Source organism: Motacilla alba, chromosome 9 (assembly GCF_015832195.1).
Source record: "Motacilla alba alba isolate MOTALB_02 chromosome 9, Motacilla_alba_V1.0_pri, whole genome shotgun sequence".
NCBI lineage: Eukaryota > Metazoa > Chordata > Aves > Passeriformes > Motacillidae > Motacilla > Motacilla alba.
In genome coordinates this window covers 13,130,668-13,157,018 of record NC_052024.1, presented here as the reverse complement: position 1 = coordinate 13,157,018, position 26,351 = coordinate 13,130,668, and the positions used below count along the sequence as shown (strand labels likewise).

Below are 26,351 nucleotides of genomic sequence, written 5' to 3'. Positions count from 1 at the left end.
TGAGCATGTTTGATTATTGCAGCCAGCTTCCCTGTAGCTTTCTGGAGCATCTAGCTGAACCCTTAGACCCATCTGGAGAAGTCAGCTGTCCATGCAGCTTTGCCAGCAGCAGCAGAACACTCAGTGTATTCAGAAGTAATTCTGATTCTGGGAATCCAGTATAAGCCCTTTGGGAAGTTGCAACCAGAAAATGTTAAAACTTTCATTGACCTCAAGTTGCAACAGTGTTTGATCAAAAATTGGGGCAAGATAAGTGATATAGAAGCAACAAAGCTTAAATGAGTTATCTATTGCAGAGGACTTACTGAAAGGACAAACAAGAATCTGCTTGTGAGTCAGTAACAGGCCTTTGAACTCGGATAACTTCTTTTAGAGTCAGTAAGAGTAGGCACAGAGGCCTTTTGTGAAAAAAGGGCAGGTTTACAAACATATTCTTCACCTAAATACATATAAAAATATATCAGAAAAGCTGTGTGGAACTGCAGGATCTCAGCACCTCTGAATGCTGACTCCTGGAGTGAAGGGCAGGATCCATTAACTGTGGGCAACTTCTGCAGCCCCAAGTCTTCTTTATCAGTAGATCCCTGCAAGCTGGACAGTTTCCCAGGTTTCTCCACTGTTCCAGCTCTGCAGTTGCTCAGTGGGACACTGGAGGACTCACCCCTCAGCTTCACTCACTGGCAGCCTCTCCCTTAATTATTCATAAAATTCTAAACAAAACTAAATTTTTTTCTTGAATTTTCCACCTGCATTCCAATTTAACACCACTCTTTTCCTTCACATATCTGTGGTACATACTTGCTTTTATCCTCCCAAAGCTTCTACACAAACAAGGAGGAAAAAAACCCATTAAAGGGAAGGTGTGCCTGATAATTCAATTACCTGCTCACCACCAGTCAGCCAGGAGGGCCAATTTATGCTGACTCCAGTAACTCCTTCTCTCAAGTGATCTCTGCAGAAAACTTCCACAGTCTCAAGGAGCAGGGAGTATGGCAGGGCAGGAGATGGGAAGCTTGGGCCCTGTGTACCCATAGCCCAGCTTGTAGCCAGTGACAGGGACAATGCCACAGATGGAGCCACGATCTGTCAAGGGCAAGCCAGCAGTCTGCTGGCTGTGCTCCTGCTAATCACCCTCTGATACGTATTTCTCCAGTTATTGGATGAACTCAAATGTAGGTGTTAGCACAGGAAGAAGGAATTTTAAACAAGTTTAGCTGTCTGTCATTCCAGGACAGAGAGGGGTTACTATAAGAGCTCCACACGCTCCATGTGTTTCTGTAGTGTTCAGAAATACTCAGTGTTTGGTGTGAAGAACGTCTTAATACATTGCAGCAGAAGAGTTTATTTGGAGAGTGACTATTAGCTTTGAAACAAGGTTCTTTCTGACAAGTATAATTTTGATTTCTGTAAAAATCACTGCCACACTCCCTTTCTATTTTTTCCCACTCACCTAATCTAGGTGGTACACGTGTCTGTAGTCCCAGAATACAAAGATAGAAAGACTTTTTGTCTTTTCAGGTGCACAAAAGATGGACAATGTGGTGGGAGCAAAGCACCTATCTCTCACCCTTGTGCAAGAGGCATAAGGCTGGGCACAACCCCATGCTCCTGCCACAAACACTACATTGTTTGGAGTGGGAAAACAAAAGTGTCTTGATGTGATATGCTATGATGTCATTTTGCTGGGCTGCTGGATCCCGTGGTTCAGGCACACCAGTTTGTACTCCAGGGGTGGTGAAAATCAGCAGAGTAAACCAAGCTACGGAAGCAGCTCTGTTTCAAGGCATGCTGGGGACTGTGCCACAGAAATAAAGAAAAAGCATGGTATTTACTCTATTTCCATAGAAAGGGCTTCTGCCCTTTCTGGGAGAAGGTGCTACTTTACATAGCTTGTCTGAATCCCACAGTGAGGTTTAATAGCCCTTTCTTGGGCTTTGTCTGGAGTGCCTTGCTATTTTGGGGGGATCTGTTATACTTTCATAGGATGTGAGGAGTTAATTTATTTTTAGTAGCTGTTGTTTTAATTAGGTAATGTGATCATACAAAAATCCACGAATTTACTTTCTAAACACTCTCCTTAGCATTTGGTCAGGCAAACCCCACAGCAACTGCTGCCTTCCTCCCAGGAAAACCCTTCTCAAGAGCCTCTAACATGCTCTTTGAAGGTTTATTTCTTGCATCAGGTTTTCACACAGACAAAGTCACTTCATGCAACACACCAACCTCTCTGCTTAATTTGACTGGGAAAGTTAAAATAGGCAGGTTATATAATGATGTTTATCTTTACATCAGGAAGTCAACTAAGAAGCTGTTAAGCTGATATTATATAACACAGCCCTGATTATAGAAAGTGTGGAGGAAGATGGTCTAGGTTTGTGCATGTTATATTGGCAGTAATTGTTGACAATTATAATTAATATTGTTTCGTGTGCTTTTGTTTTTAATGTTTTGCAGCCTTCCAGAAGATGTTGGAGCATTAGCAGCCAGGCACTGAATTTTAATTGTTTATAAAAATTGTAATTGCACTCTTCTATACATTAGGTACCTATATTTAAATAAAACATTATAAATAAGGAAATAGAAGTCTCATATTTCTTATAATGCTCTAGTTCCTGAGGTTGTTGGAGTAGTAAAACTCACTCTTTTGTAGGATTGTGAACTGTCCCAAATCCAATAGATAAATGTTATTACGAGAGCAAAAGAAAGAAGAGTTTGCTGTATGCACATGGCATACAATCCCTAATTGAACAAGAGCTCAAACAACATCAGCACCCACAAGTTGCACAATGATAGGGGAAAAAAATAGTCTTTTAGACAAAAAGAAGTCCAGTTTTCTCTTACTCTCCCTGTAAACAGGAACACGTTCATCTACTAGCCATGCCCAGCTGGACTCTCTAATGCTAAGAATAAAGACATCCTTGTGTTCTGATGGAGATCGAATTAACCTAAGACAAGTTTCAGTCATGAGGACAAACTGGATATACAGTTCACAAATGAAAATTATGAAGATTATATTAATGGGGAAACTAACTTCTCTGTATTAAAAAAAAAAAAAAAGATTAAAATTAAATAAGCAGAGATGTGTAAGAGGATCCCATAAGAATTCCATTGAGTAGTCTTACTTAAATTGGCTGAACAGTGATTTTTCAAAATAAAACTTTGATTTTAACAACTAATGATCAGATACTTCCCCATGTACTAGGCAGCAACTTCTTTTACCTTATTTTAACTTATGAGAGTGAAGATGACAGACAAAAATGAGCTGGTATTTCAGCTGTTAGCAGTACCTTTTGCAGGCATGTGGCTCATTGGGTTGTGTGACAGAATAACTGCAGACTGTATTGGAAAGAGTAGCTTCAGTCTTTAGTGGTCTCATGAAAATTTTCCATATATAATAGCTTTTGCAGGGAAAAAAGGACACATTACCATTCCATATTTTCATTCAAGTAGAATGCTTCTACAAGAAATTGTTTGCTTCTCTTATAACCCACAAATTACAGATGACAAGGAAAAGGTGCTCTTCTGAAAAGAGGCAGCTCCTGGAAGGTAAGGCTGTGGCACACGATCCAAACTTAGCAGACGTCAGAGAATCCAGATGAGTGGAGGCATAATGACAAGCCAACTTCACTCAGGCTTCACTCCTTGTTAAGCAGGGGAAATGAGGCTTCATTAGTTTCATTGCTTCCCCAGTTAGCTGTGAAGCATTGCACCCAGTTTGCAGGGAAGTGAAAGCTTTTCTGCAGCTGTCAGAGATCCTTTCATGAGCATCAACTCCCAGTTCTGAATGAGTAAGGGAAATCATCTACTTTGTATGGTGACTGCTAGTAGTATATGGTGACTTTGGACACTAAATCTGACAATTAAGAGAGCACCAGTTTTATTGTTCTTGTGTTCTCTTTCATTAGTAAGCCCAACATAAGAAAGTCTTGAGTTTTACTCATTATTCTTCAACAGTCAGCATTTCTTTTCACTAAAATTAATACTATAATTATAGTATTCTAGAAATATTCCACCTTATACACGTGTCCATCTTTAATTATGAACAGATGTATTTATTGAATCTATTCCACCTTCTGTTGTAATGGAATTTGTCTCAGCTTGTAACTGCTGTATTTTTTTGGCCATACAAATAACTAAATTCTTGCCACGTGATGATGTCTGCAGTCCTTTTTGTCTTGGTGTTCTTGTGTTGATTGACATTGTGTGTGAATCTAGGGAATGTTTTTGAAGTCTCCTGTTCTGAGTTCATTATACCTCTGCAGTTACTGTGTGGGACATCATCTGCAACGCATCCACTGCCATTGCCAGTTGGAGAAGTCCACCTTGTCAGCTGGCTCCAGTGGGACTTAGGGGTTCACCAGGTAACTGGCATGAAGTCAAACCCCTCCACATCCTGTTGCCCTGCCTTTGCTCAAAGTGTGACTGCCTGAAAACATAAGAAGCCTGACAGTATTGTTCCCTGCGGTGTGGTGCCAGCTGACCTGGTGATGTTTCTAAAGCAGAAAGAGCCATTTTCAAAGTGGCAGCTGGACTGCTTTGAGGAGTAGGAGCTGGTGTAGGATCAGGTACAAATCTGTGGCAGGGCTCACTACTGTGATCACTTGCCAGAGCAGGCAGCTGCCAACAAGTTCTGGCATAGTTTCCCAAAGTGGGAAAACATAGTTTCTGTTTCACTATGGTTTATGAAACTGGGCTTCTTAGGCTCTGACACAAGGCTGCTTTTTCTCCATGTACAAATGGCACGGGCTAGGATCAGGTGGCTGTTATAGAAGGTTTTCCAGGGAAAAACTTGTGCTGTGCTGGCCTCCCTGCTGCCAAAAGCTGCCTGGTCCTGTATCACACACCCCCCATAAGCAGTACGTGTGCTGTAACAAGCTGCCTGTCCCTGCAGAGACCATCCCAGGCAGAACATCCCAGACACGCTCCTGGCAGCAGCTGCAAAAGGGATTTTAAAGGGAAATCTGAGGGCAGTGAGAAAAGGCCATTGGTCACATCCTCAGATGCATCTGAGGACTAAAGTGGCAATGGGCTGCTGCCTTGTGTAATTGTCCTGGAGTTCCTATGCCAAGGGTCATTTTGGAGCACAGCCAGGGCGTGCTAAGCACAGCATAATGCTGACTTCTATACTGACCACATCAGTCACAATTTAAGTAAAGCTTTTCTGTATGCTGCCTGTAGTGGTTTGATTTAAATGATACTGTTCAAGTTGTGGCACAAATGATGCTCTGGTTCACACTCGGTTTTCCCTTCCTCCAAGGGAACTACACAATTTCTTGAAAGCTGGAGCCTGAAAAAGATGATGTGTAACACAGGATGGTTTTGCAACGCTGGCTCTAGCTGCAATGTTGCTAGTAAAAAAGTCATTTGTCATTCATGGGATATTTTCTATATGTGCTGGAATTCAAGCCCACTTTTCATACTGAAGTTTAATGCTGTGCTTTCTGGTTCAACTGCTTTCAATCAGCAAATACACTCCTAGAACAGAAACAGAAGTGCCAGGAACCAGCATCGTTCTCTGAGGTACAATAAAGCTCACCTAATTGCTTCCTGACTTGCTGATCCATCACCCTGACCCCCTCTTTGATGTTTTCTTTTTTTTTTTTTTCCTAAAGCATTAGTAACAAGTGAGAAATGCTGTCTCAGGGTGTTATATATGGGATTATTTCTCTATCCCCAGCACAGTGACCGTATGTAATGAGATTATCTCTTATTTAAAATAAAAAAGACTTGGAAACATCAAATACCGTGATGAAAAAGTAGTTTCTTTATGGTGATTCTTTTCATAGTACAAAAAAACCCTTTTATTTTTTGTTTTGTAATAATACATTTTTGTCAGTCAGCAAAACCAACCAAAATGCTGCAGATGTTTCTTTTCTGCTAGCTAAATTTAGATTGTTCTTCCTCTCCTTCTGTATATATATTCCTCTGGCATCAAGAGGGCTATTGCCCCTTTACAGCACATTTATTGCTGTTGTAAACACTGAAAACTGATGAGGCCAGATGATGGAGGTTTCTGCCAATGTCCCTTCTTAGCCTGCTTTCATTTCAAAATATCTGAACTGCTACCAGCTGGTGCCAAAATTCTGAGATATGAAAATACAACAAGAAAGGAAGAAAATGGGCAATGTGTGTCAGCACTAAATGTATGTTCTGCTTGCTTCAATGAGGTGTGTGAACACTCTCACAGTACATAGCTCTGGGAGCAGGAGAAACTCCTGGCACAAAACAAAGAACAAAACACAGGACTATTGGGGAGGGAAAAAGAGAGAGGCCTTTTCTAGATCTGGGTTAGATCTGTCATGGTGTAAGTTTCCTTAAGATTAGGTCTTTGCCTAAGAGAAATCTAGCTCTTTCAAATTTGCGAGAGTAGCCCAGAGACTGTTTTTAGGTTCTTTGGATAAGTTCTTGAACGTTTTCAGTTGTGCTTAAATCTAAAAAGTGTAAATGGAAATGTGAGCTTGGATTAAAAAAAAAAAAATCAGCAGTATTTGCCTTAAACTTTCAAGTCTCTTTCTGCCTCTCATATGTGTATACATACAGGGTTTGAAGTGTATCAGATCAGAGGCTCTGGCTGACTGTCCATCTGATTGAGATAAGTTAACATTTCCTCTTAGAACAAGAGTTACCCCTACGTCCACCAGCTTTAATATACATTTCCTTTTAATGGGTACATAGAATATGCTGCAAAGACCATTTAGCTCACACGTTTCTATCCAAGGCACCCGTTTCTAAGCTCTGTTACCTCTTTGTCGTCTTGCAAAAAGGCAAGCTGCTTAGCCTTTGAAGGGAACTCCTTACCACTTCCATGCCAGTTTTGAGAAAGTAACTATCATGATTCTGACCAGTGCCCGATGTCAGCCTACACAGCCCAGTTCTTAAACTTTCCAGGAAGCAAGGCTTTGCATGTTTTCTCCCGTGATGTCCCTATGCTGACCCTATGTTCTCTGTTAACTGAGGCAAAGCTATTTCTTTATCTTTCTTCGAGCGCGTCCTCCTCATCCTGGTCTTCACCAGGATGACTGAGGGGAAAAACCCCCAGCAACAGGTGGGTGCCAGGGCTCCGTGTGTTACTCATGGAGGAGGCCGGCGCTCTGCGAGGTGTCTTTGTCTGCTGCGTGTCCCTTGAGCTGCCCTGACGCGGCTCCGGGCTCCCCGCAGCCGGGCACGGCTCTGCCCGCTCTTCTTCAGGGCAGGAGCCGGTCCGTGCCCGGCACTCCCACAGCACCATCACGGTCGTTCGGTGCGTGTTGCCCAGAAGCTGCCGCGGCGGGACAGGGACAGGCGGTAGCGCAGGTACGCGGCGCACACCTGGAGCTGTCCCGCCCTCCCGCAGCCCAACCGGGCACCAGCAGCAGCGCGCAGCGGGGCCCGGCGGCGGCGATCGGCTGCGGGGGCGCTCGGGGCGGGTTCCGCCGGGGCCCGGTTCCCGCGGCGCTCCCGGAGCCGTGCCGGTGCCGCCGCGGGCCGGGCGGGCGGGCGGGGCGGGGCGGGGCGGCCCCTTTAAGGCGGGCCGCGCTCACCTGCCCCCTCCCCCCGCCGCCAAGGTACCGGCCCCGCGCCGGGCCCTGATTGGGCGCCCGCCGGGCCCGGTCACGTGGGGGGGGCGCGCTCCCCCAGCCTCCAGGCCGCCATTTTGGCTGGAAAGTTTGGAATTTCCGAGCAGTGCGGGCGGGAGCCGGCGGGAGCGCCCCAGCCCTGTCCGCCCCGGCCCCGGCCCGCCGCGCCGCCTGCACCGCGCTGTCCCGCCCGGCCCGGCCCGGCCCGGCGCCTCCCGGCCCGGCTCGCCCCGCGTCGCGCCGAGGCGGCGCGGCGGCGCCGGCGGGAGCCCCGCGCGGAGCCGCTCGCTCGCCGGGCGGCGGGCTCGGTCCGGCGGGGCGGCCGCCGCCCCCCCCGCGCCCGGCCGGCAGGGGGCGCCGCCCCCCGCGCCGCCCCGGGCCGCGCTCCCGGTGCGCGCGGCGGAGCCCCGGGGCAGCCCCGGGCGGGGGCGCGGGGCGCGATGCCCGTCAGGAAGCAAGGTGAGCGCCGCACGCCGGGCCGGAGCCGCCGGCTGCGAGCCGCCGGTTGACAGCGCCGCCGCGGCGGGACGGACGGGCGGGCGGGGGGGCGGCTGGCGGGAGCCGCGGGGCTGCGGGCGCTGCGAGCCCGCCGAGGGCACCGTCCCGCCCGCGCTCTCCCGGCCGCGAACAAAGGAGCCGCCGCGCCGCGCCGGGGCCGTCCCGGCCGCGGGGGCTTGTTGCATCCCCGGTGCTCCTGCCCGGTGCGCCCCGGTCAGCCGTGTGTCTGGTGTCCGCTTGCAGATACCCAGCGAGCCCTGCGCCTCCTGGAGGAATACCGCTCCAAGCTGAGCCAGGCGGAGGATCGGCAGCTGCGGAACTCCATCGAGCGTGTCATCAGCATCTTCCAAAGTAACCTCTTCCAGGCTTTGATAGGTAAAGGTTGGCTTCTTTCAGTTTGTGCGCAAGTCGGTCGGTTCTTGCTGATGCTGTCACTTATGCTATTAAGAGCAAAAGGTGTTTTACCCGTAAGTTAGAAGCCATGTGCTTCTTGTCGTTGTGTTTTTGTTTTGCATAGTAATACACGTGTTGTCACAGATCAACAGTTCACTTGTTACACATACTTTCTTTATTTGAGGCTTTTAACTGGTCGAGACTGCTTAAAACTGTGGAGTAGTTTTTATTTGTGACATGTTGTCCTAGATTTCTTTAGATTGTTTCTCCGTGTATCTTTGTTCACTTGATAAATTTCTAAGGAGGGTGGGTTTTTTTCTGTCTGCATGTAACAGGTTAGTGAATGACTTGAAATGTTTTTAGTATAAGGAATCAGGAAATTCCTGTTGAAGAGTCTCTAAAAACATCACAAAGGGTATAACTGAAGTGCAAATTTAACCTGAAGTAAATGAGAAGAAACCTCTACTGCTTCAGGGAGTACTACAATCATCTCTTCTCCATTGTTGCATATTAAAGTATAGTGAAAGCACTATTAAATCGCAGTTTACAGTCCTTATAGTGCTTGACTTGATATGTTCCCATAAGTTCTTAGAAGCACTTGCATGTAATTTTGAATTTCCTGCTGGTCTGTTTGGAAAAAAAAAAACCCTGAGCACAAATAGAACTTGCAGAATCCTGTCTTTATTTGGAAACTTCTGCAGAGAAACAGTGAGAAGTGGTTTCTTCCTGATTGATTGTCACTGTCTTTATGACAGCTAACGTTGCTTTACCCTCCAGAATAAAATTTGTTCTGCATTCTTGTCTTTTAATAGTAACCAGTGTGTGAATGGGACTAATGGCAAACATTGTAGCTGTATTTGTTACTGCACTTACTACATGGTTACTGTGCTGGGGTGCACATCTTCCTTCACAGGGCTGCAGCTTCTTTGAACCTCTGCTGTGGTGAAAGCACGGGGACTGGCAAAACATAAACATGCATTGCTGCTGAATGCTTTCTTCTGGAGTATTTATTTCATCTTGTGTAGGTTTTCAGAAGACAGTAGTTGTGCTGGTTTTTTTTTCTTAACATGTAACTTCATGAAGGGTAGTTGTGAAAATAGGTCACTTGAAAGACTTTCCCTTGTAGGAACTCTGCATTTCTCTTCACTACAGAGTTGATGCTGATCACTTCCATGATGAAAAGCTGAACATAATCCTTGTGGGACACGTGTGGATTTCACTCTTTGGCAGATCAGAATGTTGAAATCTTCTGTGAAATATTTAATGTACAGCAGCAGCACTTTTTATTTTCACCCAGAAAACGTCAATGTTGACTGCCATTTTTCTTTTTCTGGGTGTGTGTACGTGTGAGGGTTTTTTATTTTAAAACTCTACAAGGTCCATGCAGTACTCCCCTTGCAGTTTTCTCCCCTTCACTGAAAAGATACCAATCTGTTAGCCTTTGATATTCAGACTGCAAGATGCAGTTTCTTCTCATCTCCACGTATGAATCTTCATTGTTTATAACTCTACACCTAGCAGTAGCAGTGGACTCGAAGGAGCAGGCAGCCTCCTGTCTGCTGGCTTTGCTCTGCAGGAGCAGAAAGGAGGAATGTGTTGTTGCCTGGGTGGGCTGTGTGACCTGTTTTCTGGACTGTAAGAAGCTGCACATTGCAACCACAGGACCCTAGTTCTTGTTGAGTTCAGTTCAACTGTGCATGCACAGCAGGTCCTTCTGGGGCATGTTGCATTAACTTTGCATTTCCTGGGTCCCTGTATGATGGTTTATTAGATTGCATACATAGTTCCCAAACTATCTGGCAGAAGGCTGGTACTTGCCAAGCAATTTATGCTGTCAACGTGGGTCTTTCTCCTTTAACCTGCTACTTTCTGTGCAAATGTCAGGGGAGTTCTTGTTCCTGGCAGGCTACTCCTGGCTGTTGTTTTCCTGGAAGCACTTTCTTTTATGGTGTGATTGCTGCATGATGGGGGTAAAGAGTGGGGAGACTCCCTGGAAAGGATCTGGAGGATGGCTGCAGTGACTGGGAAGGTCTTGAGCTGGTTCCTGCTTGTGTTGTTTCCATGAAGATCTGGGAGCAGGCTGGATGAAGTGTTCAGTTGTGCTGGGAGTTAGACTTACCTGGAATTCTCTCTTGGTCATTGCTTTATGGCTGAATTTGAAGTGTGCATGTTATAGAAGTTGTGATGAGCTCCCAACTGAAATAGCCAATGCTGTTCTGACTGCAAGTTTCAGGCTCAACTGTACCAAGTTACTGCTCTTACAGATTCTTCTTCCAGAAAGTGTGCTACTTTTAGTTTCTGGTTTGGGTGCTTTCTTTTTTTTCTTTTTTTTCTTTTTTTTGAAATAGAACAACACTAAAAAAATCCCCACCAAACTTCATCCATTTATTTTCTGCTTTTTCTGCCAAGTTACTGCACTATATCCAAGACTTGTTTGCCCATAGTAAGTAGGTTTGTGAAGGTTGTAGTCAGGATCTGCTGTCAACTTCATGTATCTTTTTTAGTATAATTTTTGACTTGGCAATCAAATGCTGTTCTTTCAAGCAATAAATAGCATTATGCACAGAAATACATCTTTGAGTTTATAATGGAGGAAATGAAATATTCCTGAAAACGACAGATTTTAACAGTGTTTCATGTTTTTAGATATTAAAAGGTTTTAGAAATTGAAAGGGTGTTTTTTTTTTTTTTGTATTGTCCATTTGGAATATTGAAGAATAAGTAATATTAATTTTTCATTTGAACCTTTTTTATGTTATCCTCTCCTTTTAGTCCTCTCAAAGTTTTAGTTTAGCAATCTACAAGCTTGACGTTGTTCTTGAATGGTGGCTTTAAATGGTTTGAATTAGACCAGTAACCAGGCAGTGTGAACAGCCAGTCACCAGATCCACATTGCAAGTGTTACATTTTAAGTGATGTAACTGTAAGGACTTTGAATCTGTAACAAAAGTTGTAACCACATGTGACCTCCTTAAAACAGTCTCTGAAAAAGCCCATTTTTATATTTTCTGTCTTCCATAATGTGGTATTTTCCATTGCTTCAACCAGCTATGTGTAATAATGTCTAGAACTTAATTAAATGAATACCAAGGGCCTGTAATTAAAATGAACTTGAGAATTGAGTCAGTTTTAAGTCAATTTCCTTTACTACAGGCTCAAAAATATGTGGTATCTTTTCTAGTTGTTGATGTCTTGTTTTCAGTTAAAACAGCTTGTTCCCAGTATTCTGATCGTTGGTGAGCCAAATTATGAAGAGACCAAAGGAAAATATCCATTTATAGAACCATGGGGTAGACTTATTTCACTTTGGTAAGGTATTTAATATTTATCTTCAAATAGTGAGATAATAATTCTGAGGATGAGTTCTGCTCTCAGCTTAGGTACTCTTTTACCTTTTCAGAAACTACAGGTTCTTGAAAAGGTGCAGATAAATTTATCTTCTTTAAAATATAGGAAGAAAAACACTTGCATGCAAAATTAACACTTCTGACACAAAAACATATGAAGCAGACTTCTGTTTATGCACATAATATTTTTATTTAATTAAGATCTGCTTTTAATGGGTGTCAGGTTGAGGTTTACCATATTAAAATAGACTTCTAAAATTAAAAATATTACAGCTATAGCTAGAGACATAAGGTAGTTTGCTACTTCAGAAGCATTCATTTTCCTGACAAGAACTAACTCCATGTGCACTGGTGCCAGAAAAAGAGAATTCTAGGAGAGTCTCTACATATGCTGGTAATGCAGTTGGCTGTGCTGCCCTTCTTGCCTAAAGTAGGGTGGTTTTTTGTCTATCTATCTATCTATCTAATTTTGTAGCTGTGCATATACAGGCTTTTTAGTAAGAAATGGCAAATCTGACTAGGGGAGGTTCAATGGGTTGAATTTTATTGTGTAAGCAGTCTCGTTTGTTTCACTTAGAATCCTTTTGCATGAAGACCTGCCTTGAAAATTGTGCTGATGTGCTGGCTCTTCCTAGCACTAAACATCCAGTGTAGGAAATTTTAAATTTAAAAAATATTGTTTCAGTAATCCTTACTAAACCGAAGAACAGCTTCTCCCAGTAAATATGAGGGTACTTATAACCATAGTTTGGATGAGCCTTATTAATTGACCGAAACATATTGTGAATGCTGTTAATACATTTTTACACCCCAGAAAAGTAAGTCCTTTCTCTGAAAATTTAGAAAAAAGCTGATGATTCCATGAAATAAGCCCTTTGTTCAGGTTTCTCAGCAGTGTGATTCAGACTGAAAATTCTAGGAATATAAAACTCAGTCTGCAGATTTCTCATCCCTGTCCACATTGGCTTTCTGAACTAAATTAGGAAAACAACCCTAGGTTTTAGACTGAAGTAGATTGGATTGGGTCAGCACTCCTCAAAGTTGGTCCACTTTGGAGTGGACTGACCACATTCCTGCTGCCTGGCATGTGGGCTCAGCTCAGCTGTGTGTGGCAGCTCTGGAGCTCTTCTCGCCCCTTCTCACTCCTCACTAAGCCACCTTGGGAATATTTCCTATACTTTCTGGCTAACTGGAAATCAAACACAGTTAAACACAAGCTCCTCTTCTGAACTGAAACCAAAAGTACTTGCTTTTGGGGAAACCTCAGAACTTTTATTCCAGCAGTATATTAATAGAGCATGTGCCATGGTGGCACAGTTAACTCTGCCAATCGGCTCAGGCCTCCCCATCCTCAGAGGTTACTGAAGCCTTAGAGCCTTTCAGACTCTGCTGAATAAGATACACCTCAAGAATGCAGAAATTCTAGACAGTAAGTTGAGGATCTTGTTATAGTCAGTGAATATTCCTGGGGTTTATTATTATTATTATGTTTTTATTAGAGGAAGGTTTAGGGACAATTGGATCTTTTGTAGCATTGGATAGTACTGAAATTGTTGCAGGTGCTAAATAGGTTATTTTCACATCAAAATCTTATCCTTGCTGAATTTTTTGACTTTTTCTCCAGACTGCAGCTTCTTGATCTTTACTGATGTTTGAGGCTGAGGCATCCATGCAGTATAATCCTTGCAACTTTGAGGTGTTCATCTACTTCTGGACAAGTGTCCTAAGGCTTATACTGTGGTTATGCTTGCTTTGGTCTCCTTTGAATACAGAGAAGTCGGTCAGTTTTACAGAAATTTGATTTAGGCTGGTGTTTACAAAGGTTGTTAAGTTCTTGATTACTTTCATCCAGCTGGAGGGAGGATAAATATTTTAGTTGGTGTCCAGATGACTGGATTGTTAGTTCAGTCATTGTTAGTATGTTTCTGCTGTGCAGTTTGTCTGAGTGTCCCAGTCTTTGGAAGAACTTCGTGTCTTACTCTTAAGGGAACATAATGATAAGTGAAATAGTCTCATTGCTCCTATTTTTTTTTTTTTAAGAATTACTTACTATTTTGTATGTAGTGCAGTTTGATAGGTAGTTTCCTTTTTAGAGTTTTTTCCACCCTGTATTGCATGTGTCTGTGTGTGTGTGACAGGGCAGTGTATTGAATTTTTGGGATTAGGTGCTGCTTTTGGTAGCCTAAAATAGCAAGTAACTAGTAAGTTGAGTAGCTGCTGGTATGCAGATAAATAGTATTGTGGCAAAAGTTTATCCTTGTGGTATTTCACTGACTGTGTATTCAGTGTTGAATAGCTGCACTGTAGAATATATCAATTGCAGTATTCTCTTCCCAGGGTTGCCATTAAAGGGTCTGCTGACAAAAAAACCCACTTGTCAATAAATCTGCTGTTCATCCAGGGGCTGAAAAGACAGTAGAAATTTTTAATAATTGGTGTAGTTTCCAGGTTCTGGGAAAGTTTGCCCTCTGGCCTGTCCTTGCTTTATTTCCTATGTTCTTTCACCTCTTTTCCCTAGGTATGCTGCCTACCTCCTCCCCTGCTTCTCTCTGTGTTCCTGGATTTGCTCCTGATCTCCCTCATAATTTCCTTCAGTGCTGGGTACAGCGTAGAGGAAGGGGGAAAGCATGAGAGAGGATATTTGTCCTGATCTTAGTCCTGCTTCCGTGGTGGTCCTAGCGGCAAGGGCAGAACATGTCATTCAGCTCTGCAGCTGGAATGCCATGTGCCCCCTGTGTGTCTGCTTTGCCTGTATTTTGAGAGATGGAGCTTGTTTTGGTGCAGGGGGAAGGAATCTTCAAAGAAACTGAACTGTAGCAGCTGACTTGGAGTCTCCTGGCACAGATGGTTTCCTGAATTATAACTAGGCCAAATTTGCAAGATTGTTAAGAGACTGCAGAAGGTGTAGGGCTGACACTAGAATAACCTCCTTAGCTTTGTGTTCTTTCCCCAAGTTAGGGGAGGCTCTAGAGCTCTTTGGTAAAGCTTTTATAGGAATCTTGTCATGTGTGAGTAGCTTCCCAGCCATGCCCTCAAAACAGCTGACTTATTTTGGCTTGAAATGAAAAAGTCAGCCTAAAACAGGGGAGCAGCAAGGAGAGCGTGTGAGCAAATTGTAAAAGCACTGCAGCTTTAGGTGGCTTTCAGAAACTTGTGTTAAAATTTGGCTGCAGGAGACACACAAGTGTTAGTGCTGGAGGAGATGCTACTCTGTGGCACAGCCAGCCTTGTGTTGCCACCACTGCCACATAATTACTTTGGAGCCTGAGCTTGCCGCAGGTAGAAGAGACCAATGCTTGTGTTGTCTCATCTGAGCAAAGCTATGCACCTGTATGGAAGGTCAGCTTGGAGAGTTGAGTGAACTCATCCCAAAACTAATTGATTTTTTGAATACATTTGTCTGGTGAGAAACATCATCAGTCCTATATACTGCCATTATCTAGGGGACATACTACAAATAAGGCTTAATAGTGAGGTTTTTGTTGCCACTGAAAACAGCAGTAAATGCATTCCTTTAAGAAAAAATTGCATTGTTGTAGTGGCTGCTGGTTTGCAACTGGTGTTGAGATATTTGGAGAGGGTTGGATAGCTGGGAATTCATTTTTAGTTTGGATACTTGTTTGTTTAGGGCGGTTGGGAGGTTCTTGGGTTTTTTTTTTTAGGCTTAGGCTGATGACTAAGTGTGCATGAAGCAATATTAAATCAGAAAGTTTAGACAGCAGAATATTCTGTCAATTTTCATCTGTGTGTCAGTTTTTCCTACCTTGATTCTGGACATAGAAGATGCTGTGGGTTTCTGAAGGAAAATTGGATGGAGACAATGTGAAGCACTTTTTAAGGAAAGACTGGATGTGACACGTGGCATAGTTGACATGGTGGTGATAGGTCATAGATTGGACTTGATCTCAGAGTTCTTTTTACTAGCCTAATTGATTTTGAGATTCTGTGAAGATATGGTGAAGGAGGCATTAGTAAGCAAAGAGGAGAATATGAATGAGTAGTTTGGAAAGTGTAAGTGGTCAGGCTGGTAAGGAGTTGAATTTGTCTGCATGTAAAAAGCAGCTAGAGGAATAATAGCAAACAATTGGATTAAGCATCAATTAGTAAGAACTGGAAGTGAGAAGTGGAAAATAACATCTCCTGGAATTTGAGATAAGCAAAGAAGTGTATGCAGAAAGGATGTTCAAAGGGTAGGACACACTTACTGCAGCTGGTAAAAGAGCTGGGGATCAGTAGCTGGATGCTGCAGCTTGTGGCAAAGGATTTTGTGGAACAGAATGTGTAGTGAGAAAGCTGCACCACGAGTTGCTCCTTAAACTTTTAAGAAGTCTTGATTGTGTGCAGCAGTTTTAAAGAAGATATAGAAGCCCTGAAAAGGGCTTTACAGGGGTTGTGATGAGGCTGTTTTTCACTTCTCATAGTACAAATGCAAACATTTATTTTTGGTCAGGCACACACCATGACAACACAACCATTAAATACACAAAGGGAATGCTTACTTAAATGTGGTCACTGGCTTGGTAAATGGACATGAAGCTTTTCTTGGTGTTTGTATTTTTTTGTTGATCACTAGTTATGCACTTTTCGGGCTGTGCTTTACTTGTATTAAATGGATATTCTTAGCTTGACATGGCAGATGAAGTAAGCATGCATGATTGAGCCTTCCTTGGAGTTAGTAGGAGTTGCTTTATGACTGAAGAATGAAAGTCTGTAGTGTTGGCAGACTCCTTTGCCTGTTCTGACAGTGATCTTGACTCTGTTTTGTCTATATATTAGTTATGTTGGGCTGTAAAGAATTTGGCAGATACCATTTATCTCAGATTGCTCTGAACTGAAATAGCATGTTGACCTTTGTTTTCGTTCTAGTAGTTTTAAGACTTAAGTTTTCAAGTGCTTTGGGTGCTTTGGCAGGAAGCCCTAAGAAATAAAGCTGTCTTTCCCTCCCCTCCTTGATTGAGAGAAGTACTTCATTTATAATGGGATGGCACCTTTTCCTGGACAACACACAGGTAGTCGAGTTCTTGACAAAGCTGTTTTTTTAAATATGGGTAACATCACAAACAAAACCAGGCGTTTGCATGTGCTCCACTCAAATGTCTGAGAAGAGGCAGACCAGTGAGAGATGAGAAAGGAATTGCTTACATGGGCTAAACTGAAACAGGTCAATTTCTAATGGGATTCATAAGCTCCTTGGTTGCTTGCAAGTCTGAGGGAAGGCAGTGGCTTTGAGAGGTTCTCCTGAACAAAGCTGATAGTGAAAAACTTTCTGTGGTAAAGGCTGTATGGTGAGGCAAAGTTATCTAGTGTTTTGCTGCCTTGCTGGCTTTGGCTGAAATTGGTTTGTTCTGCTGTTGAAGATCTATCAGAAAAGGAACACCTGTCGAGTGCAGGATTTACTAAGTAGCTGAAGCATGTACATCAATCCTGGCCATGCTGCCATGCAGAAGGACCTTGACAAGCTGGGGAAATGGGCTGACAGGAGCCTCACAGAGTTCAACAAGTAGAAATGCAGAGTCCAGCACCTGGGTAGGAGCAATCCTATGTACCAGTATATACTGTGTGTCACCCAGGTGGAAAGCAGTGCTGCAAGAAGGGATGTGGCAGGCCTGGTGACAAAAAGTTCACCATGAAATATAAGTGTGCCTTGGGGCAAAGGAGATGAATAGTCTCATGGGCTGCATTAGACAACCAGTATTAGAATTGCCAGCAGGTAAACCCTCCCCCTTTGCATTTTAGGATGCAAAACATGAATTTAGATTTCATTAAAAAAAAAGTGAACAAACAGAAAAGAAACATGAGCTTCCTAAATTAATTCTTGCTCATATGCAAAGCTGAGAACCTTCAGATGGGGATACAATTAATACAGCATACACAAATGGCATTGTTAAATTCACATATATTTTGGTAGCAGTTTATACCTTTGTGTAGTGCATGATGTTAGGACAACAGTTCACTGCTTTACATGGACAGTGTCCAAAGCAGTCCGTTGTAGTAAATGTGTTACTGTTTAAGTTCATGAAATGCTAAGCTTGTGTGGAATTTCCTGGCATTTATTTAAGAAAAAACATCTATAACCCACAAATGGTCAAGATGCCTAAACTGTAAAAATGCAAAGCCCCAAACGGTTAGGTTACTGTGATCATTAAAGGAATGCTTTCAATTTAAAAAAGAATAAACCACAGAATCATTTAAGGTACAAAGGACCTTTAGGATCATGGAGTCCAAACTTTAACACAGCACCACCATTAAACCATATCCCTAAGTACTGCACCTACAAGTCTTTTAAACACCTCTTGGGACTCAACAATTCTCCTGGACAGCCTGTTCCAATGCTTGACAGCCCTTTCAGAGAAGAAATTTCTCATAATTTTCAATCCAAACCTCTCTTGGCACCCCTTGGTCATTTCCTCTTGTCCTATTGCTTGTTACTGTGAGACAGACACTAACCTCCACTACAACCTTGTTTCAGGTAAATAGTAAATGCCCATGAAATTTAATTGGTTCCCTCTACACCATAATATAAAGGTTCAGTATCAGAAGTCTGAAACCAACATCGTATAAAAAATTACATGGAGTTGCTTGATGCTTGTTTGAAAGCCAGAACATATTAAAAGTTGGTCAGAAAAGAACAGGGAGTGGGAGACTGAGTAAAGGGAATCTTTCCCATGGAGGTGTGCAGTGTTGACTGTTTCTTTCTCCTCACTGTTATGTTTTGTTGCGGTTATTGTTGTTTGCTGACATTCTATGCTTCACTCTTTCTTCTCTACTTTGCAGTTGCATTTGAATCTCTTATATATACACCATGTATTTTATATATGCTGGATGCTCTTTTTTCTGTTACACTGAACTTTTTTTGCCCAGTTCTCAGGTTGCTTTCCTTTAACCAGTAATTAGCAGTTGCTGAGTTGTTTGTAGACTTAAGGCCTCTGATACCATCCTGTGTCTTTGTTTTCAAGGCCTCTCTTGTCATGCTCTGCCTTTGCTCTTCTATGCACCTTTTTGTTCTGGGATCATAGGTAATCCATTCCCTACAGAATAATAATTTTTATTGGTAGGTATTAGCTGTTACACACACAAATGTGAATTTCTACATTCAGTCTGTGTGTGTGGGTGTACTTGTATTCATGTACAGCTTTTAGTTAGCTTTGGACAATTGTGTGATGCAACACTGAATGATTTCACATATATTTATGTATACTATTTATGGAACATATGTAGCAAATATTTATTTGTGTTATATATAAAAATATTTATAGAAATAGGTGTTAGTTCACACTGTTGTCTGAAGCTAAGTAAAAGCCATGCAAGTTAGATGAATCACCAATCATCTGGTCTTTAGATAGTTGGTGGTAGAGTTGGACAAGCTAAAACAAAGCTCTGGGCAGGCCAGGACAAGTGCAGAGGCCTGGTTATTCACTGAACACAAGGCCCATGGCCTGTTATCAGCAATGCTTGTATGTAGGGTTGCACCATTCCCTTAAGAAAATGCTGTTATAGGTATCCCATCTTTTACTTGTAAAGTCACAGTTATCAAAATGTTCATGCATAAGTGAACACAATGAGATTTTTTAGAACACGCACTGATCTTGTGTTATCCTGATTACAAGTACTCCTCACTTAATATATAGCAAAAAGTAGCAGACACTCCACATACTTGTACAAATGATAAGCAGAGGCCTTATGTTTGATTTCTAAGGAGCAGGGAAGAAATTGATCTAGGAGTGGTGTCATGTTTCTGGTTGAATCCTTGTCCTTGGAGGCAGATTCTTTAGGCAGAATTGATGTAGTCTCTTGAAGTGCCCTCAGATACACTTTAGAAAAGAAAAGAATTTGTTTTTGCAGTTATGCTGTTCTTTTAATTACTGTGTTGTGGTTGTTAGTGAAGCTGGATCTCCCCTGTAAAGTGGATTTGGGTTTCAGTTTGTATTTGGCATATAACTCTTGTTTGCTTTAAAAGTGAGCAGTTTTAGCTCTGGTGTATCATGTTACTGGTGAACAAGCCTGTTCAAAGAACAGAACTAAGGTGAGTGGAAAATATGAGAAGGGGTGAACAATACACCAGCAAATTTCTTTTAGAATAAAAAACCCCAGTTTGTCACCATTCCTTAGCTTTTCACACTACTAATAGGCTAAGAAATATAATTTTCTTTTGTGTAGGAGTCCTCCATTGCAGAACTGGTGGTCTGTCACTTGCTTTGTATAGGCTTTTTTCTTTCTGCTGTCAAACATATTTCTGATTTGGCTATTTAATGGAGTTTTACTTGTAGGCAGACCAAATTCCAGGATGGTTTTCTCTGTTGCCTACCATTCATCACCTTTTGTCACTTTCGATTCCTAAAACTGTACTCCTATTTTTTGAGTTTCAGCTGTTCTTTTAATGCTCCCCTCTAGTTTCTAAGTGTTCCCCATCTGTGTTTCTGTTTAGTGTGGAGTGATACCTGGTTTGAATCAGTTTTCTGTAACTTAGTTTGAGATACAATCTCTCTTGGAATTAATATGGGAGAAAAATGCAGTAATATCAAAATAGCACATCCTTGCTTGAAGAGGGAATCTGACCATAAATATGACAAAAACTTAGTATTTTACTACCTGCTATTTGTAATAATCAGAAAAATGGTATAACTGTTCATATGCTAATGCATTCTCACATCATTAATGTGTGTTCAGTACATCTTCAAGTGTGTTGAAATATTTTTGTGAGCTGATAATATAGCTGTGGACAATAGGAAGGAATTTTTAGGTTTAATTTAGTATGGTCTAGGCTTTATAGAGTGTTTCTGTCAGGTTTTATTCTTGTGCACCTAATGCATTCAGGGTTCATAGGTGGCTTGCCTGTACTTGTACATACTTAACGCTTGCATTCTGAGTAGTAAAAATGGAAACTTTTTTTTTAGAAGGTAGATTTTATCATATAGACACCAAGTTTCTAGAAACTTTGTGGATTTGGAGCAACTCCAGGATAAACATAAACTAATCCCCTCATTAAGTAGTGCATATTATGTCTTGCCACCTTTCAATAGCAAGTCTATTGTGGTGTCCTCCGTGGAGAAGTGGAGGTGAGGTGTGGGAAATGCTGTGCTTTTTGAAATGAGAGTTGTGCATGAGGAATAAATGGCTACCTCCGCTGGCAGGGACTTAAAAGAATAGTAGCAGAATTGAAAATCAGTGTCCTAGATTTCTGTTGGAAAATAGTTGCACAAATAACCCCTTCCCATAAATAATGTAGGCATCTTCCTGGCTTGGTTGCTGGGGATTGCAGCTATAGAATCAACTTAAACCACTGCCTATTTTAATACACAAAGCACTCTCTGTCGGGGGGGAAAATCTTTACTGCGTTTGCTTGATTGATGTATTGATGTTAATGCAGCTACAAGACAAATTTGCAGCTGAGGGAGCCAATGTGAAAGATAGATTTAAAGGCAATTTGTATCTCTTAGGCTGCTTTGCTCCTGTATATCTAGGTCACTTAACGTCTTCTGCAACCCTCGCTGCTCTTTCTTCCAATCAGCAGCGCTAAGAGCAAGTATAACTTTAAAAATTAATGTAAGCTGTTGGTAGGAATTTGACTCTTGCTCAGAGGAAAGATACAAATGGAATTTGAGAATTTCAGTTTTCTGAGCTGGTAGAGAGCAGAAGTGCAGTGTCTATAAGAACATAAGACTGGAATGCCAGCAACAGTAGTTGCAACTCTTAGTTGTGTAGTCTTTCTTTGGTGGGGTGGCTCTATAAAGGAATTGGCTATTGTGCCTCTGTTACTGACTCTGGGCTGTTGCTGGAAAGCTTCAGAACTGAAGCTTAGACTCTTTACTCATGGCTGGGTCTTATTTCTTTTTGGCTTACTGTGCTTGTATGTTTATCCTCTATGAAGTTGGTGCAATTAAAAATCAAGAGTTTGCAAATCTGTTTAGCACATTTTTACTTTGAATAAGAGACTAAAAGCTTTACAGGACAACTTCTTTGCTTGTTTGCCCTTCCCTTATCCTATACCTTTTCTGATTTTTTTTTTTTAATGTGTGTGTTTATGGATGTGATTGCAGTTGTGGTAGCAACTTTGATACACCTATACTTCATATTTCTTCATATTGTGTTATTTTTATTGATGCTTCATGGAGTGAGTAGAATGGCAATAAATAATGTAATACGGCCAAATTTTTGTTTCCCAGAAGTTTCCAGCTGAGTCTTCAGGGTTATAGAGAAAGCTGTTAATTAGTTCATAACTATGACTGGTAATTCATACTGTTAAGTTTCATCCTATTTCTGGTACTTAGGTCATCATCTGCTTTTTCAGTCTATCTTAATCAATTTTCCCTCTCCTAACCTCTTGCAGCTTCTCTCTCTCTTGCTTATTTCATCAATATACTTCTATTTCTGTGGTCATTTAATTGAAACATGTACAAAATAGACTTCTAATATTGCCCTCGAACAGTAGATTTCAGCTAACCAAAGGCTACATTAGTTGAAATTATGTATACCAGAACTTGAAACATAGACACCCATCCCTTCCACTATTGCACTGCAGTTATTTCCTGTGCTTCTGCTGCTCCTGCTGCAGCCTGTGCTCCTGGGGTCAGTGGCAGAAGCCCAGAGTGAGTGGGGACAGAGTGAGTTGTGTGTGCAGTGGGGGGGGTTCATGTGATCGTGGTGATCCCTACGAATGTACTCATGACAGATAAAGCCATATCTCATTTGTTTTGCAAGAGGAAGATGTAGTTAAAATCAGAATGTTAGCGTAACTATCAAGCCTAACAACAATTTTTTTACCTGTTTAGATATTCAAGAATTTTATGAAGTGACCTTATTGGACAATCCAAAATGCATTGATCACTCTCAGCCATCTGAACCAATACAGCCTGTGAATACCTGGGACTTCTCCAGCCTTCCAAGCACAACAGTGACATCAGAAACATTGCCGAGCAGCCTTAGCCCCAGTGTAGAGGTATGAGATAGAAATCTTCTTTTCTTCTTGAGACTGTTAGTTCAACATGGTTCTCTAAGTTTCCTTTATTTTATAAAATATTGATTTTCAAAGAAAATATACATTATTAAGATCAATAATCATAGGGGATTTAATTATTGAAATGTTTAATAACATGTATGCATTTTTCTTAGTCAAAAATTTATAAACTCGTTTGTCAGACGTACCATTAAGTGACCATTAAATTGGATTTATGCTTTGATTTTGGAACATTGCTGACAGGTTTAGTATGCTTATATTCATCCATGCTTGTGACTCTTGAGTGATAACTTCATTAATTATTTGGGAAATCTGAGGCTATGTCTGATTAGTAACCTTTTCAGTCTGGTCATAAGAAGTTCTCTGTTACTTCTTTATCTATGTTCTGGAAGGACTTGTTTTTGAAAACTATGTGCAGCCAGTTGTCACTAGTGAGTGGTGAGAAAACTGATCAGGGAAATGCACATTGATGTACATTTTTGGCTAAAACAAAATCTCCCTGCTCAGTTTAAACTTAAAATGTCCCTTGAATATTTTCACATCAGAGGTATTATTTATCCCCAGAGAGGTGAAGCTGGTTTGGAGCGTGCTCTGGAAACTGACAGCACTGGAGAAAGTGTGTGGATTTCTCAGTAACTGAAGGCAGTGTGCTTTGCTGATCCATTTTCATGAAATGATTGTAGAGCTCAGGAGGAGCACTGGGAGAGATCAGCTGAAGGACTGGAGCCTGTAGGGAAGCTCAGGAACTTGTAGTGCTCAGCAAGATAAAGGGGCTGGGATGAGTGAACCTTCATCGGGGCTGTTGGGACTGTGGAAGAAGGTTCACTTAGCTGCAGATCGTAAGTGTGTGATGTGCTAATGAGTTTGTGCAGTTAAAAAAATGCTTGTGTTCATTCTAGCTTTTTTCAAATTTGTCATATTGAAGCTAGTAAGAAATGCATCAGAAATGCTTTAAAGGAAACTGCAGATGAAACCGCAAACTTGTATTCTTTTGGAAAGTCAAAAATGGTCAGTGGATAAAAGGTCAGCCAAGCCAGGGGCATGAGTTACATATTGCAAAGAACAGCCATTGAAATACCTCTACATGAAAAAACTGAGCAGCCTAGGCATACTGTATTTTTCAGGTTTGTAAATAATTGAACACTGAGGAATTAAAATTGTAGTTGAACTTGCAATGTGGGAATAGATTATTTTCTTTGATTTTTTGTCAATCTTGGTAACACAAGAGTATTACTAAAATTTAAATTGTGTGTCTCTGTGCAATCTATTACCTGAAATTGCAAAGAGAAGGCCACTGTCACCACAGTCACCCTAATGAATTGTCATGTCTGGAGGAAATGGGGTAATGCCAGGGTATATGAGAAATAGCATGGAAAAAAAAGCCATTATGATATCTGCCTGTATGCCATCATCTAAATCTAAGGCTTAGAGCTCTGGAATGTCCCTTCCTGCAGGTGTGGTGGGAATGGCATGTCTTAGAAACAGGAGCAAAAAGGAGCTGTAGACAGGAAGGTAGGCAAGGAGAGGCAAGGCTTATTTTGTCTACTGAGCTGTTTTGAAACAAGCTGGTTCTAATGTATTTCATGTTTGCATGTGCAGAGAACTTAATGAGGCAAGTTGAGAGTCATTGCAGTTGCCCTTAGTCAAATGGACAAATGCTATATTTTAAAAACAGAATATATAAGAGTAAGGCAGGAGAGGGGGATTTAGGTTTAACTGGTACAGGGAATGATTCTGTAGTTTTTTGGTAGCACCTTGAAAGTCATAAATGAGCCAAATAATAGCTGTCATAGTTATTGATGACAGTTTTGTAAAACATTTTCTTTTTACTGTGGTAAAAATTCTTGTGGTAGGAAAAAACCATAAATGTGATAAATTTTGACTTGAGTAGAGCTTTTGGCATGGTTTAAGAGGTCAAAAACTCTTATTTGTCTTTTGAGATAATATATCAGTTAAAGTTTTTCAAAAAATGCATCCTAGTTTGGGTTATTAGTGCAAACATTCTGATTAAATTAGAAATTGAACCATGGGAAGAGAACAGTATGTTGCTACTTCACCAGCTAAGACTAGAATGAAGCCTTGGGCAGTTGAACTAATTAATGAAGTAATTATTGTCCTACATTTTGGCTAAACTAATAGAAGTTGAATAGTTAACAATTGGTTTCTCAGAAAAGGTCTGGATAATTTTAGAATCTTAAGGTGAGTCAACCATGGCATTTTAATAGATAAAAAGAACACGTTATTGACATAAGTATGGTATAAAACTCTTCTACTTGGTCTGCATAAGGCTTTGCTGGAGATATTGTCAAATTTGAAGTAAATGGTGTGAAAAACGATGTTTAATTTCAGTGCTTAGAAGAGATTGACATGAAGGATCTAAAGCCTGGAAAGAAATTAAGATTGGGAAGGCCTGGTGCTTCTTGAAAGAATGGAACACTTAATTGGGAAAGAAAATTTCCTGTATTTATAGAATGTGCAAGAGATAATATTTTGCTCTTATACAAGATTTGCTAGACTTGCACTATGGAAATAGACTCACGAAAGCATTTAAAATATTTTCCTGAGCACCAGAATAGCATAGTACATGGCCAGCCTCCTTTATTGAAGGTCTATGAGGCAGCATAATGGTCTTAAAGGGCTTAAATGTTTTGGGTTGGTTTTTTTTCTTTTTCATCCCTATAACGCACCTAGGAACAGTGTAATGGAATTGAGGATTCATGTCCCTACCAAATCATTTTGTTATTAGTACATGTACTCCAAATTCTAGCAGACTGAGCTTGAAGCACATGTTTGTTGCTATGAGATTTGTCTTATGATGTTGCCACTGTAGGATGTTTTGTGCTCCCCTATAGGAGAAATGGATGTCTGAAGTGGGGAATAGTGTGTGATGTTAAATCCAGGCTTTCACTCCCTGCTCCCTGCAGAAACTGTTTCAAGCCTTATACAAGTCTAGTGTTGTCCTTGGATCTTTCTGTGTTGTAGATAAAGGTGTAACTTAATGACAAAGTTGCATCTTTAGTTTTTTTTTCTCCTCTGCAATTGAACTGCCAGGGACACAAGGCCCTGTCCTTGACACTGCACTAAAGACAACAGGCACATTATCATGGCAAGGTCACTAATGCATTGAAAGGAAGAATTGCCTGATTTGGGAAAGCTCACCAGAGATGTGTCTGTTCTCAGCTGCACTGTGTGCTTCTCCAGTCCAGTCTGGTGCCCATGCTGGTGTTACCTAACAGACCCTGATATGGTGTGGATTACTTTATTTTTTAAGTGGCCAGGACTTGAACATTTATGACAAAGTTGCCTGTCTTACTTTGTATTTTTTGTCTTGAGTGTAATGTGAAAATCACAGGTGTTTGACCTTCAGTACATGAAGGTCAGGTTTTAGATTTGCTTCCAGTATTTAGAAACATAGCTGCATATATTGGTGCTGATCCCAGTTCATGTGAAACTGAGAGCAAGATTTTCTCCCAGTCTCGGTCACTTACAGTAAATGTTACCTTGTGTTTCATTAGTTAGAATATTGTTTCCATGTTAAGTTGGAAGGTGAACAAAATTGAAAAATGGTAGTTTGGTGTTGGTTTCATTTTCGCTTTTCTAGTA

The 26,351-nt window shown here is 41.5% G+C and overlaps 1 protein-coding gene across 14 annotated transcripts in view; it reads left to right on the top strand.

The window, feature by feature from the left end:
* Nucleotides 1-7,858: 7,858 nt before the first annotated feature.
* The window catches only part of DLG1 (discs large MAGUK scaffold protein 1), a 144,922-nt gene continuing 126,429 nt past the window's right edge, over nucleotides 7,859-26,351 (top strand). For 13 of the 14 annotated variants that reach the window (XM_038146136.1, XM_038146134.1, XM_038146133.1 and 10 more), the window contains exons 1-3: nucleotides 7,859-8,015; nucleotides 8,298-8,429; nucleotides 22,564-22,730. In XM_038146136.1, the coding sequence (XP_038002064.1) occupies nucleotides 7,997-8,015; nucleotides 8,298-8,429; nucleotides 22,564-22,730 (318 nt within the window). In that variant the 5' untranslated portion in view covers nucleotides 7,859-7,996. The remainder of the gene's footprint in view (nucleotides 8,016-8,297; nucleotides 8,430-22,563; nucleotides 22,731-26,351) is intronic. The other variant, XM_038146139.1, reaches the window with a different exon arrangement.